This window comes from Mustela erminea, chromosome 1 (genome assembly GCF_009829155.1).
Source record: "Mustela erminea isolate mMusErm1 chromosome 1, mMusErm1.Pri, whole genome shotgun sequence".
Classification (NCBI taxonomy): Eukaryota; Metazoa; Chordata; class Mammalia; order Carnivora; family Mustelidae; genus Mustela; species Mustela erminea.
This window is the reverse complement of record NC_045614.1, coordinates 58,018,957-58,041,086: the sequence shown is the minus strand read 5'-3', so window position 1 is coordinate 58,041,086 and position 22,130 is coordinate 58,018,957. Positions and strand designations below refer to the sequence as shown.

General features: G+C 52.0%; 1 protein-coding gene and 1 long non-coding RNA gene across 6 annotated transcripts in view; one reads left to right on the top strand and one right to left on the bottom strand.

The window, feature by feature from the left end:
- The first annotated feature begins 111 nt into the window (after positions 1-111).
- LOC116586495 lies at positions 112-16,345 on the top strand. Of its 4 annotated transcripts, none has more exons than XR_004284053.1 (5): positions 112-232; positions 2,663-2,829; positions 3,740-3,787; positions 6,586-6,959; positions 16,087-16,345. It is a non-coding gene; the product is annotated as an uncharacterized LOC116586495 (long non-coding RNA). The 4 variants fall into 4 exon arrangements; XR_004284066.1 differs by lacking the exon at positions 16,087-16,345 and adding an exon at positions 9,050-9,413; XR_004284052.1 differs by lacking the exon at positions 16,087-16,345 and having other exon boundaries at positions 6,586-7,020.
- The window catches only part of GATA2 (GATA binding protein 2), a 14,154-nt gene continuing 8,218 nt past the window's right edge, over positions 16,195-22,130 (bottom strand). For both annotated transcript variants that reach the window (XM_032336005.1, XM_032335927.1), the window contains exons 4-6: positions 20,903-21,048; positions 18,902-19,027; positions 16,195-18,157 (exon numbers count right to left, since the gene is read on the bottom strand). In XM_032336005.1, coding sequence (XP_032191896.1) covers positions 17,858-18,157; positions 18,902-19,027; positions 20,903-21,048 — 572 coding nt within the window. In that variant the 3' untranslated portion in view covers positions 16,195-17,857. The remainder of the gene's footprint in view (positions 18,158-18,901; positions 19,028-20,902; positions 21,049-22,130) is intronic.

Sequence of the window (22,130 nt, the reverse complement as noted above, 5' to 3'; positions counted from 1 at the left end):
GTCGCTTGGTAGAGGAAATGATGAGCAAGGAGCAAGTCCACTGGGGATAGCTACAGATGAAAATGTTCCTGTGTTTTTGTAACTATATTTCTGTCACTATCGTTACAGACTACTCTCGACAGGCTTGTCCACTGGAGCGTGGGAAGGCTGCCTCCCCACACAATTCTCCACGATGACTGTGGGGATGGTACAGTGGTGAACCAAGCATCACTAAGACGGAAGAGGTGATTAGGTTAGTGGCGTTGACGTGGAGCCGGTGGTGAGAGGGAGAAGAGCCATGGTGCTGATGGTGGAGTTGATAATGCGAGAAAGAGGGGCTGGCAGTGGCAACAGCAGTCATGCCTGGGGTGGGAGAGTTAACAAGTGGAGGTGATGGTGCAGGGGAGGGTAGCTGGAGACCCGTGGTGGTCGAGGAGGTGTTGATAGTGAAGGTGGTGATGGTGGAAGTGTGACAAGGAGGTGATGAAAGGGTTGCTAGGGGCACTATCGGGGAGGTTGGCCATGCTGACTGTGGTCCTAGAAGTGGTGACATTGGTGGCAGTGATAGGGACAAAGGCAGTGGGGTAGTGCAAGCTGCATGTCATATGGCTTTGCTTCAGTAATGATCCCCACATCTCGGAGCCTCATGACAGACATTTGGCCCTTGCCTACTTCGCCTGGGCTCCAACTCACAGGTCTTCTCCTCCTGGATCCCGGATGAGGGCATGCTCCAGTTTGGAACATACCATTCTTATGGCAGGGAGGGTGGGAGTAGGAGCTGGAAGACACACGGAGTGTTGCTGAAAACTTCTCCCAGGATGTGATGTGTGTCACCCATGCTCACACCATGTGGCCCAGGCCAGCATCAGTGGGGCAGATAGGGAATGGTACTCTGTTCAGGAAGGTTTTGCGAGTCTCCAGCAATAGCTGGAGAGGAACGTTCTGCTGAGGAAGAGGGCAATCCTGCAGTGTGCTGCTGGCGATCATGGGGCTAATGGAGCTGGTGGGATTGGTGGCCCGGGTGCCACCGGCGATGGTGGTGCTGGTGCTGATGGCCATGCCATGTGGCTGAGGGGAGCTGTGACAGCCATGGAGGGAGTCACGACAGTGGGAGTCACGGCGTGCTCTAGCAACAGTGCTGACACCGATGGCAATGACATGGCAGACGTGGCATCTACCTCCCTCCTTTGAAGGTCTCCTCCATGCTCTAGAGAGTTAGAGAAAATTCTCCAGAATCCCCTTACCTGTGTGGGTTCCAGGGGGAGTCTGCCAATGCACATAATTTGGAAAGTGAAAGAGAAAGAAGCTGAAGGCAGGTGACGACTGGAGGTTTGCAGCAACTTCCAGACCATTCTCTGAGACACCCCAGCATCAGAGCCTCAGGCTGAGCTACTCCGGGGAGCTTCCTGGAGTAGCGTGAGATTCCAGCAGCTTCCAGGCCAGGTCTTGAAATCCACTCACACTGGAGCAGCGATGACTTGTGTCCCTGATCTTTCTCCCCCAGGTCATCCCATGGTTGCAAAAACTTCTGTTAGTCTTCATACCTGTTACAGTCACCCAACTGCGTGATGTGGTCACGGTGACAGTGGCTCTGAGGGAGGTGGTGGTGGTGCGGGCAGATTTGTGGTAATGGTGACAGTACAGACAGTGGTGATGGTATGATGGCAGAGGTGACAGAGGGGATGATGATGATGATAGTAATGAGAAGGGAGGTGGTCAGGGTGGAAACAGTGATGTTGCAGGTGATGGGGACAATGGGAACGGTCGTCATGGTAACAGTGGCATTGGTGGAGGTGAAGGTGGTGCAGATGATAGTGATGGTTGTGATGCTGGTGGCGGTCTTGGTGGTGATGAGAGCCATACTGGTAGTCAAGACAATGCAAATACTGGTTGAGGTGGAGGTGGGCAGTGATGGTGACTGATGGTGGAGGTGGTGTCAGAGATGACATGGTGGCCATGGTAACAGTGATGGTGGTGATGCTGATCATGGTGACAACAGTGATGGGCATTGTGGAGGTCATGGGACGGTGATCCTGGTCTAGGTGATGGAGGTGATGACAAGTGGGATATGGCAGCGATGGCGGTGGCAGTGATGGTGGTGGCAGTGGCATGATAATTGTGATGTGGTGTGGTTGGTGATGATATTAGTTGAGGTGGAGATGGTCGTCATGGTGCTGATGGTGACAGTGATGATGGGGATGAGGGGAGTAGTGAAGGGAGGGAGGCTGGTATGTTGCTGGTGATGGGGCAATGTGACATTGGTCAGGGGAGGGGGTTGGCAACAATGACATCAACACAAGTGAAGCCTGAGGGTCCCCTAACAAGGTAGCTGGAGCAGAGTGTGGGTGGTTACATCAAGTTAAGAGACAAGGGACCCTGGGGCGCCTGGGTGGCTCAGTGGGTTAAAGCCTCTGCCTTTGGCTCAGGTCATGATCCCAGGGTGCTGGGATCAAGGCTCTCTGCTCAGCAGGGAGCCTGCTTCCCTTCCTCTCTCTCTGCCTGTCTCTCTGCCTACCTGTGATCTCTGTCAAATAAATAAATAAAATCTTAAAAAAAAAAAATAAGAGACAAGGGACCCAGCATGACGAGATGCCCCCAAACCCCACAGAGACTTCCCCTCAACCCAGGCCCCCTTTGCCCTGCCTTGCCTGAGACTTGTGCTTTGCCCACACTGTCTTTCCAGGGAGGAGCTTTCTTGGCCACCCAGCTGGATCTCTGCACCCTGCTGACCCCAGGCCCTGTGCTCAGCCTGAGGTCCCACTCTGCGGTGGTCTGTAGGAGGTAGCTGGGATCACACAGCATTGGAAACCTCCTAGCTTTACAGCTGTCCCAGGGCTCAGAGTGAAGAAGGTAGGCTTCCTGGGATGGGCGCACTGCAGGGAGGGAGATCCCAGCTCCCCATGCCGAAGGTACCCTGAAGATAGGGGCTCTCTCCAGTTTACCGAGGGCGAGGCAGAGTAAGCTTCCCACAAAGGCAGGTGTGGAAACTGGCACCATGCAGAACTGATTTGCCCTTCTGAAAATGGCTCTGATTAGTCTCCTCTGAAACCCACCACTGAAAGTGTCAGCAGCAGGGGCCTCTGGGGTCCCTCCAGAGTCTCATGGGGAGACAGGGATGTGCAGGCATGACGTTAGCTCAGGCCCCATGCTCCTGACTCTCACTGGCTGTTTGCTCACTTTCCCTCTCTGAGCCTCTCTGTCCTCATTCATCAGTGAGGTATAGAAACTCCTCCTTTTGGGGCTAGTCCCTCTGGTCTGCACCCTCTGATGTTCTGGGTCCCTGTCTCAGGCCCACCCTAAAGCCTGCCCCCTGAGCCATGGCCTGGTTAGAGAAAGAGGATCTTGGGGGACCAGGTGATCTCAAGCAGAGCCTAATTTGGGGCACGGGGAGGCCCAGAGAGGGCAGAGCACACCCAAGGTCACACAGCAGTCCCAGGAAACCTCCCCAGGCGAGCTGATGGAGGCTGATTAGGCAGCCAATTGGTATTCTGAGCAGCCAGAGGCCCCTCTCTGTCTCTGTAATTAATGGAGTGGCTTTTTAAAAGGATTCTAATCACCCTCGATCCTATCTGCTTATCACTAGCGTTCCTAATTAGATGATCCTGGCAGTCACTCTGCTAATTCCCTCCAGTCTCATGCAGCCCTGCCCAGCTTGGGGCAGCCCACCCCACCCCCGCAGTCCACCCTGGCCCAGCCAGATGGGCAGTCCGGACCTTCTCTCCCCTCAGGGGCCCTGGTTCTCTAACTGCATTACCTTCAGGATGGATGGGTGACAGCGATCGATGGGCCACTGGATGGACAGTGACAGGTGAGTGAAGGGACTGAATGACGGACAGCTATGAGGGTGGATAGATGGATGAACAGAACACTGAGAGGTTCAGAGCTCAGTCTGTCAGGTCAGAAAGTTCTCCCATTTACCAGCTGTGTGGTTTTGGGGAAGTCACTCAACCTCTCTGTGTCTCACTTTCCACATTTCATCTGTAAAATGGGAATAATAATAGCGTCTCCTCATGGGGTTGCTGCAAGGACAGCTTAGAGCAAAAGAAACCCTGTGTACATGGGTTTGCTAGCCTAATGATGGCAATGTTGATAGTGGAGAGACGGATGGAAGGACAGATGAGTGAAGGGAAGGAGGTAGATGGACGGGTCTGTAGAAGAATGGGTAAAAGGATAGGTGGACATATAAATTGGTGAGCTGATGGAGAGCTGGTCAGGTGGTGGGTGATTCAACAGGTTGAAGGAACAGTGAGTGCTCAGTGCCAGACAAGGAGGCATGGGAAGTGGGGAGAAGCCTCTCTTCTTTTCCAGAGGGAAAAGGATGATCTTAGCTCAGGTCCCAATACAGACATGGCACAGACCTACTTTCCCTCCCTAGGACATCCAGGGCAGTTTCCTGGTCAACCCTCCTGGCCAGTGGAAATGGGGGCCCACTAGGTCCTTTCCCCCACCCAGGTAACACCCTTCCTGGTCTGGTGGCCCATGTGGTGTCTGGAGGCTCAGATCTAGCCTATGGTGGGGGGTTACCACCTGAGCAAGGGCATCATTTGTGGGACCCCTGAGTTCCAAAGTGTGCCAGTCTGTTAGGGTGGCCACTCTCCTCTCCCCACCCATAGTGCCCTAGTTCTCAGCACACCCCCACGGAGAGCAACCCTGGGCAGGGCTCTGATCCTACTTCCAACAGCTAGTCCTAAGCCTCCAGGAAGATTCAACCCCCATAGCCTCCACACATACCTCTGGACCTCTGCAGCTTCTGGGGCTTCCTGGGTCTTTCTGGAAAGAGTATAGAACAAAGAAGCCTGAAGTATCTTCCAGAGCCAAGGCCTACATGCATATGCACACATTCATACCCACAGTCATCCACCCATTCACCCATCTACCCACCCAATCATCTGTCCATCCATCCATCCATCCATCCATCCATCCACTTACCCATCCACCCATCCATCTACTCACCCAATTATCTGTCCATCCATCCATCCATCCATCCACTCATCTACTCATCCAACCACCCATCTACCCACCCACCTACCCATCCATCCATCCACCCACCCACTCATCCAGCCAGCCAGCCCTTCATCCATCCACTTCACATGTTTCTTGAGCTCCTATACATGCATGTACTATAAGCCAGGCACACTCTGGGTGTGCAGGCATGTATATGCCAGTGAACACGCTAGCCAAGGCTCTGTTTTCATGGAGTTGCCAACTAGTGGGGGAGACACAAGAAACTGATAACGAATACACATTAATTTTTTAAAAAGATTTTATTTATTTATTTGACACAGAGAGAGAGAGACCGTGAGAAAGGGAACACAAACAGGAAGAGAGGGAGAGGGAGAAGCAGGCTTCCCCCTGAGCAGGGAGCCCAATGCGGGGCTTGATCCCAAGACCCTAGGATCATGCCTCCAGGCCAAGGCAGATGCTTAACGACAGAGCCTCCCAGGCGCCCCACAAATACACATTTAAAACAAAGTCAGGGGGCGCCTGGGTGGCTCAGTGGGTTAAGCCGCTGCCTTCGGCTCGGGTCATGATCTCAGGGTCCTGGGATCGAGGCCCGCATCGGGCTCTCTGCTCAGCAGAGAGCCTGCTTCCCTCTCTCTCTCTCTGCCTGCCTCTCCATCTACTTGGGATTTCTCTCTGTCAAATAAATAAATAAAATCTTTAAAAAAATAAAAATAAAAATAAAAAATAAAACAAAGTCAGGTAGTGATAGATGCCATGAAGAAAAACAAAGCAGGAGGGCTTAAAGTGACAAGGCTTCTCTTTCAGACAGGGTAGGCTGATATGGCCCCCCACACCTCCACACGTGTCAGGCATCTGCGCCCTTGCACGTATGCGCACACCTGTTTACTTGAACACAACTGTACACACGTGCACACAAACACACCCAGGTCTCCCACGAAGCCCGCAGCTCTCCTGTGCCTGAGCATTGGGGTATGATGTCTTCAGAGATGCCCCTACCCAACCCAGCCGGGGAGATCTGGCCCACATCTCTGGCAGAACTGTTTTCCTTCTTCCCCACCCTCGCCTCCCCAGGCCTGCTCACCTGGAGCCCAGCGCACATCTGGGTTGTGCTGGGTCAACTACAGAAAGGCCTACGTGACTTTTATGCAATTTGTCATTCAGATCCAGGAGTCTTTCCTGCGCTGGCCTGGGTGCAAGCTAGAAACAGAGCAGATTTCAGCTGTGACTCCCTTCCCTCCATCCAAAGAGGTCTCTCCCAATCTCAGACTGTGGGAAAGGTAGCAGACACACACAAACATGTGAAAACATCTGAGCGTTGCATGACCAGTTCAGTTATGTATTTCTTAATAAAGCAGGAGCCTTGAAATGTTGGGGCAGCTTCACGCAGAGGGACCAGAGGGAACAAAGCCTCGTGGGGTGGGAGAGCACTTGTCTGTCATCTGTTGTGCCTGGGACTGAGGAGAGTGGGGGGATGGGAGCTATAGAGGGCTGGGGACTGCAAAGGTCATGTAAGGCTCAGATGCCAGACCCAAGCTGGGGAGTCCTTGGGAGGATTTGAGGCACAGGGAGAACGTGATCAATTGCATGTTCTAGTGAGATCTCTCCACAACGGTGATACTCCCCCTCATACCCAACAAACAGGTAAAAAGGTCAAAGTCTGACATCACCAAGTGTTGGCAAGGATGTGGAGCAACCAGAATTCCCATACCCTGCCGGTGGGAATGTAAATTGGAACGACAAGTTGGGAAAATGCCTTGGCCTTATCTCATAGATGTGAAGGTGCCCAGTCCCTGTACTAAGTGATTCCCCATCAGCATATGTTCCCAGAGAAACGCTCACACATGACAAAGGAGTGGACGCAGCTGCCTCTACTCTGTTTAGAATGGAACACAGGAGGATGGGTAAATGCACTGCGTTATCTTTAATAGCGTCACAGCCATGAAAAATGAATGGACCAGAACGTCATGTATTCATGTGAAAGAATGTCAGCAACGTGCCAGCAAATAACAAAAAAGGTCAGTCATAGAAAAAAACCGACCATTATGATACCATTTATATAAAATGTAAAAACATGCAGGGTGATATGATCCGTAGTATAACGATTCATGCATACGTAGTAAAAATATAACATACAGGGGAGTGGTAAAGCCCTGGCTGCTTCTGGGGAGGGAGGCAGGCAGGCAATATCCCATCATGTTTTCTTTCTTTCTTTTTTTTTTTTATTAATTCATTCATTTTTTAATTTTTAAAAATTTTTAAATTAATTTTTAAACTCTTCATTAACTACTTTTTTATTATGTTAGTCGCCATATTGTACATCATTCGTTTTTGATGTAGCGTTCCACGATTCAGTGTTTTCTTTCTTAACTTGAGGGTGTCAGCGGGACTGCCAGTTGCCTCCATTCTGGTGGGCGGGACCTGCGGCTTGTGTATAACCAATAGGATATGGCAAAGGGGATAGGATGTCATGCCCAGGATTGCAGGACATTATCTAAAACTGGCATGTGTTGGCCACTGTCTGCAGGGTGTCTGTCTGTGGCTGGCTTTGGAGGAGCAAGAGGTCCTCCAGTTGCAAGACAGCTCTTGTGCTAAAACCTGAGAATGCTTAGGAGCAGAGCAGACCCTTCCCTCGTCGAGCCTCTGAGAGGCTAGACCTGGTCACACAGCTTGACAGAAGGCAGGCTTGTGGGACCTGAGGCTGAGGACCCCACTAAGCCAAGCCTGGGCTTCTGACCCACAGAGGTGGTAAGATAATCCGTGTGTGTGGTTCTCAGCAGCTAAGCCTGTGGTGATTTCCTATGCAGCACAGAAAACCCATACTGAGGGGTACTGGGGCATTTGTTATGGTATTAGCTATTTTGGGGGGGTATTTGAAATAGTTCATAATTAAAATAAAAAGCTTAAGAAAGATCAGGAGCAGGGGCACCTGGGTGGCTCAGTCGTTAAGCATCTGCCTTCGGCTCAGGTAATGATCTCAGGGTCCTGAGATTGAGCCTGCATTGGGCTCCCTGCTCAGAGGGAAGCCTGCTTCTCCTTCTCCCACTCCCCCTGCTGTGTTCCTTCTCTTGCTGTGTCTGTCTCTGTCAAATAAATAAATAAAATCTTTAAAGAAAGAAAGAGAGAAAGAAAGATCAGGAGCAGGTGAAGGGATGGTGCACAGCGGAGAAGACAGCCCAAAGGGTGGAGTCCAGATGGTACCAGTGGTGATGGGGGGGTGGGGGGGCTTGTGTAACAACGTCCCCTCCATTCCTAAATTAGGAGCAAAGGGAGGGGCCCATCCCAGCATCTCCTCAAAGCCTGGGAAACCTGGATCCCAACTGCCAGATCAGCACAGCGGAACCTGGGTGGGGAGGGGCAGGGAGAAGGAGCAAGGACAGCGTTTTTCCCAGAGTTCCCCAGGGAGCCCTGCCGTGTGGGCTGGGGAGGGCCAGATGGGACGGTGGAAGGAAGCAGCTGCACAGGGTCCGCCAAGCTCCCTCTTCGAGGAGGAAACCCCCCCATATCTAGCCTGCCTACCAGTGGGAGCCATCCTGTTCTGTCCCCTCCCAGGAAGACCCCCATCCCTGCCTGGGCCTCAGTTTTCCCAGCTGTACGGGAGGGATGATCTGTGGGGACCCTGACTGGTTGGGATCAGGATAGGGGAGAATACTGAAGCACTAACCAGGCATCCACCGGCACTCCTAGGGACCCTGACATTTTTGGGAGATGCGTGGGAAAGAGAAACGGAAAGGGCAGGCAGCTTGCCCAGGGTTCCCAGACACCCTGGATTCTAGGAGTGGAGAAACTTGAGGGAGTTAAGTCTGAAGCCAAAGGGGCTGAAATCGCATTAGCAAAAGGTCTCTTTGCTAGGTGGGCTCTTCAAGAACTGAGGACCCTTTGCTTTCCTCATATTATCCTTAAAACACCCTGCAAGGTGTGGTCTTATTTTATTGGTGAGGAGTCAGGATTCCAAGAAGTTAAGCCACTTGCTCGGGGCTGCACAGCAAGGAAGAGGCAGGTATGTCTGACCATAGCCTGGCCTTATAACCTGAGTGACGTTGCTTAGGGACTGGGAAGGCCCTGAGGTGCTCAGGGAAAGAAGAACTCAAATAAGGTTTTCCTCTAGGATCTCTGAAGGGGTTTTGAAGGATGAAGAGGAGCTCTCCAGGCAGGTCTGAAGGGAGAACATCTCAGGGAGAGAGACCAATCAGAAACAAGGCAGAGAAAAGAAAACAGGAGTTTGTCATGATTATTCTTTATGTCAAAACAGCAACACATGGTCTCAGCATGTTAAAATAATAGCACAAGTGTCTAAACTGAAAAGTACCTCCCCTTGCCCCACCCCCCACCTGCCACTGCCCCTGAATGATCATACTTCTCCAAACTAACAACTATTCTTCACTGGGTATGTATCTTCCCTGATTATTTTCTGTATCTACACAAATACTTTTATTTTATTTATTTTTTTAAAGATTTTTATTTATTTGACAGAGAGAGAGAGAGAGAAACAGCAAGAGAAGGGAACACAAGGAGGGGGGAGTGGGAGAGGGAGAAGCAGGCTTCCCACCGAGCAGGGCTCCCTGGAATCATGACCCCCAAGTGGTAGGCAGACGCTTAACAACTGAGCCACCCAGGCGCCCCTCTACACAAATATTTTTAAAGCCAAAAAAGAGTCATGCTTTATATATCCTGCAACTTACGTCCCTACCTCCCCCAAATTCCCTGCAACTTCGTTTTTTCTTTTCCTAATGTTTCTGTGAGGCACACCTGAGTAGGGCTCGCTGGGGCAGAGAGCTCGCAGAATCCTGGTCGATGTTCCTGCCAATGGCACGTGCCCAGAGTCTACACATCTGCAGCCCTTCCATGTCTGCTAAAAGAAGCAGACAGTGGTAATTTGCATGTATGATTTGCATGTACTTGATCCTTTCTCGGAGGCAGAGTACCTGTTGGAATGTTGGAATGTTTATTTACATTTTTAATGGGAAGGACCTCTTGCTGTGGCTTTCACTTGTTTTCCTCTTTTTTTGCAGTGACTGTTGGTCTTTTTATTATTTACTGTGTTTTTGTTTGAGTTTTTGTGTATTTTGCAAAATTAGCCCCCCGTTCTGCAATAATCATTATCAAATATTATTTTTTTATCATGAAAGCTATTAAACCTTATTACAGAATTGCTGGGAAATGGGGAGAATAAAGGGGAAAGTATCTTCTATGACATAGATATCACCATTTGTCAACGTTTGGTGACAATTCTCTCCCCTTAGATGCTGTAATCACTGTCGTCATCCTGTTACACATATACCTCTATTCTGAGACTTGGCTCTAACCTTCAGGAAGCATTTGAAAGTCTTTGTAGCAGAAATCCTATAGTTCCCTCTTCTCCCTCCCTCTATTATAGTAAAATAAACCTAACATAAAATTTACCATTTTAACCATTTTTAAGTGTACAGTTCAGTAGTGTAGTACCTTCACACTGTGATGCAGCCAGCCCCAGCATCTGTCTCCAGAACTTTTTCATCTTCCCAAATGGAAACTCTCTCCCCATGAAAACCCAACTTCCATTCCCCTTCCCGGCCCCATGCAACCACTGCCCGACTTTCTGTCTCTATGAATCTGGCTACTCTAGGTGCCCCCTATAAGTGCCATCCCATAGTATTTGTCTCTCTAGTCCTGGCTTCTTCCGCTGAACACAACATCCTCGAGGTCCATCCACTCTGTAGCACGTGTCTGAATTTTCCTCCTCTTTAAGACCAAATAATATTCCATGGTGCGTCTAAAGCACATTTTGTTTATCCTTCGCCTGTCGAAGAACTCTGGGGTTGTTTCCACCTCTTGGCGCTTGTGGGTAATAAACATGGGTGTGCATGGGGTACCCGGGTGGCTCAGTGGGTTAAACCTGTGCCTTTGGCTCAGGTCATGATCCCAGAGTCCTGGGATTGAGCCCAGCATTGGGCTCTCTTCTCAGCGGGGAGCCTGCTTCCCCCCCTCCCCGCCCCGCCCTCTCTCTGCCTGCCTCTCTGCCTGCTTGTGATCTCTATCAAATAAATAAAAGGAAAAAAAAAAAAAGCCTCTGCCTTTGGCTCAGGTCATGATCTCAGGGTCCTGGGATGGAGCCCTGCATTGGGCTCTTTGCTCAGTGGGGAGCCTGCTCCCTCACCCCCTCTGCTTGCCTCTCTGCCTACTTGTGATCTCTGTCTTTCAAATAAATAACATCTTCTTTTTAAAAATAGGTGTCCAAATACCTGTTTGAGTCCCTGCTTCCAATTTTTGGGGGGTATATACTCTCCCTGTGCCCTTTGGTTGAACATTTAGATTGTATCCAGTCTCCTGGTTTATAAACAATAACGTCCCAAACATCCCGTCTCAGAGTTTCCTGCAAAAGGTATTTGGATGAATACTCAACATTCTTGAGTTTTAAAACTGGGATTATCTCTGAGCTCATTCCAAAAACACGATACCAGATTATGCTTCCATGCCCTCCCTGCTGCAGATACTTTTACATCTCCCATGTTCAACAACTTCCTTTTCCCTCTTTGGTTCCTAGAAAGGCTGACCTTTACCTTGAGATTTGTGGTCCCTCAGTTATCTGTGGGGGAACTAACCTAAGTGATCCAGGTGGGTTACCATGGTTGGTTTCAAGACTAACTCTTTAATAAGTCTCGAATGTGTGATAGGCTATGTGTGATGATGTCAGGACTCCCAACAGCATCCCCAAGACCCAGGCAGGTATGGGCATGGGGGGCGGGGTGGAGATGGAAGCTGGGAGAGAGGCAAAAATGGCCCCTTGGGCAAACCTTCTGCCTTTTTTTTAGGTGACGTTCCTAATTTAAAATCATTTGCAACTCACCCATACTTTTGCAAAACACCACACAGCCAAATCAGAATTTGTGGGCTGGCTGGAGAAGACCACATGCCGCTGGTTTCAGATCTCTGAGTTGGGTGTTCACCCAGGGAGATGATGACCAGTTAGTTGTTCCAACTCCACTTCCTTGAATAACCCTCCACCCTTGCACTGATCCAGGATACCTCCTTTATCATCCATTATCTTGTAAATAATAGGGTCTATTTCGGGCTTACTGGAGTCTGAGCCTTGATCTCCTTATTCTTACAGTAGAACCACAGGTATGAAAGGTTGTGATCATAGAATCTTAATACTAGAATGTGTTACACACACACCTCACTTTATTTTTCCTAATTTTCTGACTTGTGCTGGTCTTGTTTTTACAAATAAAGTTTGGAATCACTGTATCATCTTGCCTATCCCTCCTTCCCTAACACACACACACAGTGGACTTTTGATCTACTGTCTGGTGCTATAAAGTCACTCACGTAGGGCAGCCCACTGGCCTTACGAGGGGCTCGTTGGATGCTTCCCAGCCTCTCAGGGGAGTTTGTCCTTCCCTTCCAGCAGGTGGATGGCAGGCATTCCTCCCAAATCTTACCTCCTTCCCCCAGGGCAGCATCTACTCTGGGGCCCTGGGGACTTGGAAGGCTATTTGCCTTCCCTATTTCTAATAGTGGTCACCAGGAGATGGGAGCGACTTTTGAAGAACAGAGATAGTCTCTACAAATTACAAAGTGGGGGTGTTGATTTCTTCCTATAGAAAATGGGAATAAAAAGGTGGGCTTAGAGGCGAGGCGTCCCTCCCTGCAGGAAGAAAGGAGTAGGGGGCCCTGGGCCGGCCAGCCCCACCTGGGTGCAAACAGATGGAACAAAGGCCAACCCACCCCAGGCACCCTGGCGCCAGGCGCCCCACAGAATCATAAAGGCACCATCTCCCTGCTAAGGCAGCCACTTGCGACACTTCGGCACTTTGCCTGCTTCGCCTGCACTGTTTACCCGCACAATGACTCTGGGCTGTGGGAGTCATTGTTAGGAGCTGATAATTAGATGGAGGAGGGAACAGAAGCCACAGAGGAGGAGTGCCTGGGGCTTGAACTTTGGGCCTCCAAAGCCACACACCTCCCAGATCCCAGTGGTTGGTCTACCACTCGACCCCATCCCTACCACGGCCACCACAGCCCTCCCCAGTTCTGGCGGCTGCCTTTGTCAGAAAAAAGCCCTGCCCTCGCAAGAGCTTCCTGGCAGCCAGAGAGAGCTGATTGATCAAGGCAAGATGTGTGTGCTTCATCCAAACCCCAGAACGCCAACAACCAACAGGTCAACAAACACATGTGGGATAAGTGAATGAATCTATCCGAAAGACATTTTGGAAGCACCTACCGTGGGTCTTGAGAGGCGATGGAAACACTAGAGTGAACAGATACAGCCCTGGCCCCTCTTAGACCTGACATTGCAGGGAGAGGGAATCTGCTCATCTCCTTGTTTCTTGCCGGCAGCTTCTGGCACCTTTGACAGTGCCTGCCACTGCGTGCTCCAAAAATACTGGTTGGTGGTAGGAAGGCGCTATGGCCAGGATAGTAATAGAGAAATGGGGCATGTGGGGGCAGCTCTGGATTCTGGCCTTTGGGTCCAGCCACACTGTTGCTCTGGGATCCAGATTCTAGGCCCTGGGCTCCATATCCTTGGCACTAAGTCTTGGGTTTGGAGCTCCAGGCTCTAGGCTAAGGATTTGAGGGTCCATGTTCAGGACCCTCAGGCTGAGTTCTGGGCTCAATGTTCTGTGATCTGGATTCTGAGGTCGATGTTCTGGGCCCCAGCTGGATTTAAGTTCTAGAATCTGAACTCCAAGCTCTTAGTTCTGAATTAGAGGGGGACAGGCTCCGTGCTCTGTGTTTTGGGTCTGGTTCCTGAGTCCTAGGGGATCGGTCATGCACTCAAAGCTCTGGACCCCAGGTTCTGACTCTAGGCTCTGGAATTCAGGCCAGGTAATAGGATGACTTGCTGGAGGCCAGGCAGAGTTATTGTGTTTACTGCATAGAAGGTAAGCTCCCCAAGGGCAGGAATTCCTGTTTCTTTCATTCAGTGATATAGCCCCCACACCTAGAAGAGTGCCTGGTGTGTAGGAGGCTTTCAACAGGCAGGCAGACATGCACACCTGAATACATGATCATCTAGACACACAATGCTGCAGTCAAGAGCCAGGGCATGAGAGGACAGAACCGTCCCTGTCCTCACAGCTGACAGGAGGGGAGGCTGGAATGCTGGGAGCTGGGGAAGGGCCAAGAGGGCCACCATGCTTTGAGACGGGCAGGCCAGGACCCATCCAGCTACACACCCAGCTGGTTCCTACCTGCTCTGGGTTTCTATTCTATAGGAAAAGGATGCAGGTGGGGTGGTGGTAGAATGGTACAGCAGGAACAGAGGACTCCCGAGTGAGTCAGAGTCCCAGGTGTGCACCTTCTGCACTGCCCTGATGGGCTGGGGTATTTTGGACCTCCTAGGAGTCCTGTTGCCCTCCACAGGGCCCTTGCTTCCCTGAGTCCAAGCCTCCACAGGGCCCTTGCTTCCCTGACTCCAAGCAAGCACCCTGCCAGCACGAGTAGTCTGGGGTGGAAAGAATGAGAGGAGGGGCTTCCTGGACCACGTGGACGTCAGGGCTGCCAAGGAGCAAGGAGGCTGGCCCTTAGAAATCCTACTCATAGCAGACCCAGGGTACCAGAGACGGTGATTAGAGCCAAAAAAGGTCATCATCAGGGACATATGAATAGAATGACTAGTAATTGGGGACAGTAGCATTGTGGGAGATAACATAATTCAAAGACATCATCAGAGAGATGGCGGTTGTACACTGAGGATCAGGAGGTCCTGGTGAGCAGTATGATCATTGATTGGTTATATCATTCCTCATTGATCAGGGACATGGGAGACTGAGGATGTGAGCAGCAGGAATGTTACCTGGTCCCCATATCCTTGATGACTGATTGTAGGGGAGACAAAGGTGATCACATTCAATGACCATCCAGAGATCCAGGTGATGGGTGAGCTATTGGGCACAAAAGGCAGCAATGGTTAGAGAATGTAGCGACCAGAGACCCAGGTGGCTGGTGATACCAATGATGAGGAAGCTGGCAGTCAGTGCTCCTGGTGATCAGGATACAAGGGACATTGGTCATTAGGGACTTGGAAGATGAGACTCAACAATCCTTATGCTGGACCCTAGCAAGCTGAGTGATGAGCACTGGGGAGCCAGGGATGTCAGTCACCAGAATCACTGGTGACCACATCGACAGAAAATTTGATGGGAAGAAGATCCCATGATTAGGGACATTGGTCATTAAGCATATTGTTGGTTAGAGATGTTGGTGAATGGAGACAAGTGATCAAAGTCATTGCTAAGGAAACATTGGTGATGACAATAGTGTGACTGGAGATACTGGGGAGAAATATGAGTGATCAGATCTATCAATGATTGGAAAACCATTGATGGGTGACATTGATGGTCATGCTTCTCAATGAACTAGGACATTAATGATTGGGGGCATTGGGGACCAGCACATTGGAAATCAGGAACGTGAGTGATAAGATGCTCCAGCGATCACAAACATGGTGAATGAGGAAATGCAGTGGTCATCAGAGATGTTGGCACCAGACACACTGAATATTAAAAATTTATGAGTAGAGATGCTGATCAGGAATATCGGTGGTAGGAGATATTCATGGCCAAGTATATTACCAGTAAGCCAGGACAACCACCGAAGACACCGGCGATCGCATTTTGTGGCTGTCAGGGACTAGACACGTCCCTGATCAGAGGCATGGATAAAATATTGGGGATTGAGTGTGGGTGATCAGTTGTTAGTAATCAGATGTCTATGGTCACAAGCTCCAGCAATCAGACATGTCACTGACCAAGAACAGCAGTCATGGTAGCTATGTCCAATGACCACCTTTGTTGAATGAAGATGATGGCAATCGATGACATTGGTGATCAAAAACATTGGTGACCATATTTGTCAATGAACAGGAATATTGATGACCAGATAGCTCAGAAACAAGAGCTGATCAGCACCTGGGAGGAAGTAGATGGGGGTGGGGATGGGGTCAATCCTTGTCGGGTTCTATGAGAGCCCCAGGAAAAGGATCAGTGTGTAGCCCAAAGGCTGGAGAAAGCACAAGCTTCCCTCCCAGTGCTTCCCCAGTATCCACCCAGACACCAGGACCCCCAGGGGGGTGACAATGAGGAAGTCCAGATGAGAGCAATGCAGGGGAGGGGGGTCAGGATCTCCAACCCCAAGCAGACAGGGCCCCATCCCTTATTCCAGGAGCCCTTCTCTCCAAATCACTGGACCCGAAGGGACCACTAGGACTGACTGCCTATCGCCACACCCAGGATTCAGCAGCCTAGCAGCCCACAACACCGGCCAGAGGCATTCACAAAAAGTATTTTATTATTCTTAACAGTATTCACTTTAAAGGAATAGGAGGATAGCATACAATTTTTTACAGACAATATATAAATGTTGTACATAATTAACAATAACTTAGTTCACTAATCCAAAATGAAACAAGCCAAATAAAACATAAAAACAGAAAATACTGCAGATTCTTTTTCTTATGCGGATACTAGTACAAAATAAGTTACTTCTGGCTGTGGTGCCCCCCTCCCCCCCGCAGCGATCGCCGGGGCTCCTATTGCACTTGGTCGACTACCTCGGCATGATTCTCTTCCCCAGGCCGGGCCTTTGCCGGCCGCCACACCCCACCACCTCCGCATACAGAATCTAAGCTCGGACACAGTTATGTACAGCTGTACCTTGGGAAGGATCCAGCCAGCCACAGCAAAGCGGAGCAGAACCCAGGCATCTCCAGGGACCCCAGCAGGGTCATGGCCTCTCTCTGGACCCACCCCCAACTCCTGCCTTTGCCACCTGCCAGACCAGCCCCTGAAAGCCAAGAGCAGCCAAGGCCCCTCCCCAGGCCCCCCAGCTCCCCGTCCTAGGGCTGTGGGATCCAAGTACTTTTCCAAAAATAATTGTGAAGCTACAGCCTTGGTTTGTAGGTTTTATTCCTTTCCATTGCAAGGACTTCCGTGGCAACGTACAATCGACTGGACCCAAAATGAGTTTAAAAATAAAACAACTAACTCCTCAGCGAGTTAAGCTTATGCAGTCTTTGATATATATATATTTTTTCTTTTGTCTCAGAGTGGGAGGGGAGGGGGATTGAGGGGTGTTGCAGAAAAAGGATGTATGTACAGGGGTTCACCTGGCTGGGGCTCAGACTCGTTAAGGGGACACGGGTCACACCAGCTTCGGCCTCAGAGCCAGGGGAGCGATCTGGGAGACATTTCCCCTCTCAAGAAAATGTTGTTTCCTTCCTGTGACCCAGCCCTGGCCTGGGAATCAGCGCAGGACCGCCCCTGATTGTCTCTGCCCTCTAGGGCCTGGCCGCCAGGGCACGCACCGCTCAGCCTCCCCAGGCTGCTGGCCCGGCCACACCGGCTCAGCCCAACCTGGGCTTCAGCTATTTCAGGAAAGGAAGCCAGAGGAGAAGGTATGGGCCACGGGCCCCCCGCCACCCCGCACACCTGCCCCCAGAGCCCCAGCAAGCAGATGGGCCAAGCAGCACTTGGTGCAAAAGAAGACCCAGAAGAGAACTTGGGGGGCAGCTTAGACCTCCACGTCTCCCTGGTCCTTGTTAGAAATGAGAGCACAATAAATTATTTTTGCCTACTCCCTTCTTCTAAAAACGGTTTGCTTCGCATGTCCTCTGTACCCCCACCTTCTTCTCTTTATAAAGTTGTCTGTTCTGTTCTCCAAACAATTGTCCAGGATGGAAACCCCACCTGGGCAGTAAGCCGGGCCAAGGCTGCCTCCCAGCCTGGGTGAGGACCTTCACAGTGACCCTTGATGGCCAAGGGGAGTGCCCACAGGAGAGGCAGCTTGGGGCTCCGGCCAGGCTGGCAGGAGTAACATCAGTCTTCAGGGAAGGGCAGGCCGCTAAGCCTGCCTAGGGTCGCCAGCCTAGGGTCGCCAGCCTTGCACTGCCGGCCACCCTCTTGGCATCTGCGTGTCTGTTGCCGGGGGGCTGTCCCTAGCCCATGGCGGTCACCATGCTGGATGGGTGGGGGTGGCCAAAGGAGAGGCTGGAGGAGGGGTGGATGGGCGTAGGGGTGGGCAAGATGTGTCCCGAGTGGCTGAAGGGCGGGAGATGGCCCACAGGCGCCATGTGTCCGGCCAGGGCAGCAGCGCTGAAGGGGGAGGCCTTCTCCTGCATGCACTTGGACAGCTCCTCGAAGCACTCTGCACCTTTCTTGTTCTTCTTGGACTTGGTGGACATCTTCCGATTCCTCGTCTGGATCCCTTCCTTCTTCATGGTCAGTGGCCTGTTCACCTGGAAGCAACCACAAAACCTTCAGGAAGTCCAGTTCCCTGAACAAGAAACCAACACCCAGCTTCCACATGGGGCAAAGACAGGTCTGGGCCGGGGACCCCACTTGCAAACCCCCCACCCCTGTTCATCTCTGTCTTCCTGCCAGCATGCTACCCTGTCAAGAAGGGTGCTTTTCCCTGTGTAAGACCCGCAGGGCAGGGCAGGGGCCCTAAGCCCACTAAGTGCCAGCACTGCCCCCCCACCCCCGCCATCAACATGACCAAGCTCCATGCCTACTTTTTTTTTTTTTTAAAGATTTTATTCATTTGACAGAGATCACAAGCAGGCAGAGAGGCAGGCAGAGAGAGAGGAGGAAGCAGACCCCCCCCCCCCCCCCAAAGCAGAGAGCCAGACTCAGGGCTTGATCCCAGGACCCTGGGATCATGACCTGAGCTGAAGGCAGAGGCCTTAACCCACTGAGCCACCCAGGTGCCCCTACTTTTTGTTTTAAAGAGACACCCCTTCCCCGGACCTGCAGGAACCCCCCCCACCGCCGCCACCGCTGTGGGGGACACACTTCCAGCCGGCTGGTCCCCTCTTATGGGAAGGCCTTCTGGCACTGGGGGGCAGGCAGCCGCCTCCCAAGCCAAGCCACGCCGGAGATTGTGGCTGCCCCCCGCCTCCCCCGACCCCGGCGCACCAGGGAACACAAAGAGCAGCGGTCCCCGGGGAGGGGCGGGTCAGGCCGGGGAGGGGTGGACTCACATTGTGCAGCTTGTAGTAGAGGCCACAGGCGTTGCAGACAGGGTCCCCGTTGGCGTTTCGGCGCCATAAGGTGGTGGTTGTCGTCTGACAATTTGCACAACAGGTGCCGGCTCTCCTGGCGGCCGACTGGGAGGGGAGAGGCGGCGTCAGCAGGCTGGGCTCCCACGCCCCATCTCGACCTCCCTCCCCGACCCTTACCCCCCGCCCCACCCTCCCACCCCATCCCTGCCAACTGAGCCCGGGAGCGGGAAAGCTCACAGGGGAATCCAGGCATCTCAGAAGCTGTGGAATTTTAGAATTTGAGACCTAAACCAGCACAGAACTTAGAATAAAGAACTCTCAGAAGCCTGATCTCGGAATCAACGGAGTTGCAAGAGCTCAAAGGACACATTAGCCCCCGCCTGGCCACCATCGAATGGGGAAACTGAGGCCCTAAGGAGGCTGGCTCAGTCCCCCAGAGCTCCTGGTCTGACTCTGCAGTCCCATGCGAGTCCTTTCAAAATCCACCATCCTGCGTGTGATGCGCCCCCCTCCCCCGAAGAGGCCAGGCAGGGACATCAAACGTTTAGGGAAGTCTAGAGCTGTGCCGTCCAGTACCATAGCCTCTAGCCACGTGGGAATGTTCGAATTCAACCCAACTACAATTTAATAAAATTAGAGCTTCAGTTCCTTCTCGGGCATTAGCGACATTTCAAGCAATCAACGGTCACGACCACAGTGGACAGGGCAGGGCCAGAACATTTCCATCAGTACAAGGCCGGTCTCTGGCATCCCGCACCCCAAACCACACGCTGCTGACTGCCCCGCAGCCCCTCAGGGAATGCAGGCCAGAGGTGGTCTGGAAATGAGTGTCTGGTTTCTGAAGAAGGGAGCTGAAGGCTCCTAACAAGGGAAAGTAAGAGAGTCTTCACTGAGAAAGCAGATCTCCTCTTGTGGGCCCACCAGCGCACACCCCCTGCCCCCTGCAATATTTCCCAAAGAACCGCAGGCAGCAGGACAGGGGGTGGGAGAAGGAGACTGGGAGAAGCTGGAATGGCCCTCGGCCAGAGCTCCCTTGCCGGAGCTCCCTTGCTGGGTCGCTGGGTTGGAGGGACCAGCCGGACTGCTGCCTCGGGGGAGGGGAGGGGAGGGTGAGGGTGAGTAAGCGGCCTGGAGCTGGAATTCTGACTCAGGGGCCAACACCGTATCCTCCACCCCTACCCCCACCCGGGCCCTCACCCCGCCCTCGCTGGGGGGTGGGGAGGGCGGAGAAGGGGGGCCCCCAAAGCGGCAAGCGATTTAAGCCTCGTAAATCACTTCGCCCTGAAAAAAATATATTTATTATTCTTAGCATTTTACGCATTATTTGCAGAGCGGAGGGTATTAGAAATTTCAAAACAGCCCAGCGAGAGGCAGGACTGAGCCGAGGAGAGGCTCTAAAACTCGCGGGGTCCGGAAACAGATACGCGGAGTTTCCTTATCTTCAGGCTGCAGATGTCCGGATAGGAAACTCCGGCAGGAGATCCGAAAGGGCATTTTTTTTAAATCACTCAAATGAAAATACACAGTATAGGTGACTCCATGGAAAAATAATAAAGGGCAGGTTTTTTTGGTAGTTGGTGTGAGTGTGTGTTTTATTTAAATAAGCGTGAGGAGATTGTGTGCTGGGCTACAAGGAAAATTACTTCATGGCCCTATTTAAAAAAAAAAAAAAAAAGAGTTAAACAGAGGCCAGAGGACGGGAGTTGGGCCCTTGGACACTCAACGTTGGGGGTTCCTGAGCTTGGTGGGGTGAGGATACCTGGTTGGTTGCGGAGGGAGAAATCTGGCCCGGGGCGGGAGGGGGGTGGAATCTGGCCTAAAAGAAGGGCCACCCCAAGTGATTTTAATGATAAAAGGATTTCAAGAGGCAAAGCAGCTGCCTAGGAAGGGTTTGGTGGTGTTACTATTATTTTTTAAATAAGCCGCTGGCCAGGCCCAGGTTGGCGGCCCCTCCCCAGCCACCTGCTGCCCCGCGCTTACCAGTCTTCGCTTGGGCTTGATGAGTGGCCGGTTCTGCCCGTTCATCTTGTGGTAAAGCCCGCAGGCGTTACACAGGTAGTGCCCGGTGCCGTCTCGCCGCCAGAGAGGGGTGGCCGTGGCCCCACAGTTGACACACTCCCGGCCTTCTGAAGGGGGACAAGGAGAGACAGCGGGCCTGCCTGATGGACAAGGTCACGGGAGAGAGCCAGCGGGCAGGCGCCGACCAGGCAGCGGTCGGCCTCAGCCCGGGCTGCCTCGGGGGGCGACTTTTAGTTCCAGCCCTGGGCAGGAAGAGGGATCCGGAGGAGGTTTTCCCCCCCGCAGGAGAGGAGTTCAGAGAGTAGCTTTACAGCCAAAGCTCCATCTTCAAAACCCTCTCTCGAAGGAAGGGAAGCAGGGCAGGAGGGAGGAGTGGGGCCAAGGCCCCAGGGATTCTCGGCGCGACAATGAAAGGGTATTTACAGCAAACTTTGCCGAGGGCAGGGCGGTGGCAGGAGTGGCCCCGCTCGACCTGGCCAGGCCTGGGAGGGCTCTGGCTCATTTTCTGGTTCTGCCTTTTTTCTATCTTCCCCTGTTCCCCCAGCTGTGTCTGCCACCTCCAGATTCTCAGCCCTCAGCTCCTACCCTCCTTCTATTCTCCAAGCAGGGGAATTCCTTCTTTCTCCCCAACTTCCCCCTCTACCGCTAGGTCCCTAGAATTCAGTCCCGGACTCGGATCCAAGGTGGTGTTCTTTAAAATAAAATAAGCCGTAAGCCCTTTCGTTTTTAAGCCAAGTAGACTAAGCGACCTTGGTCTTCTGTTGATAGTGGGTTTTTTGGTTTTTTGTTTGTTGTTGTTGCTAAAAGACCATCTGGAATTCAAATCGAATGGGTAAAGCAAACTTGGGAGAAGGGGCTAGTTAAAGGCAAGGTAGCTGGCCTGAGTGGAACAGGGACCCCAAGGTGGGGATGAGGTGGGTGCCCGAGGTGGCAGCAGCAATCAGGCCAAGGAGCTGGACAGCTTGGCATCATGTGGCCCCTGGGAAAATGTCTCCCCATTTAGTTTCAGCTAAATTGTCTATATATATGGGCAAGGAAAGGTTCCTAGACTCAGATTTTTAAAAAAAAAAAAAATCTTCCTCTTTCTCGGCTTACCGGGATCGGGAAGGAGGCACTGACAGCCGGAGCCCCGCATCAGCCCTGGTTTCTGCTCTATAGCCAGATTCTTGGATAAACCAGCCAGGCTCCA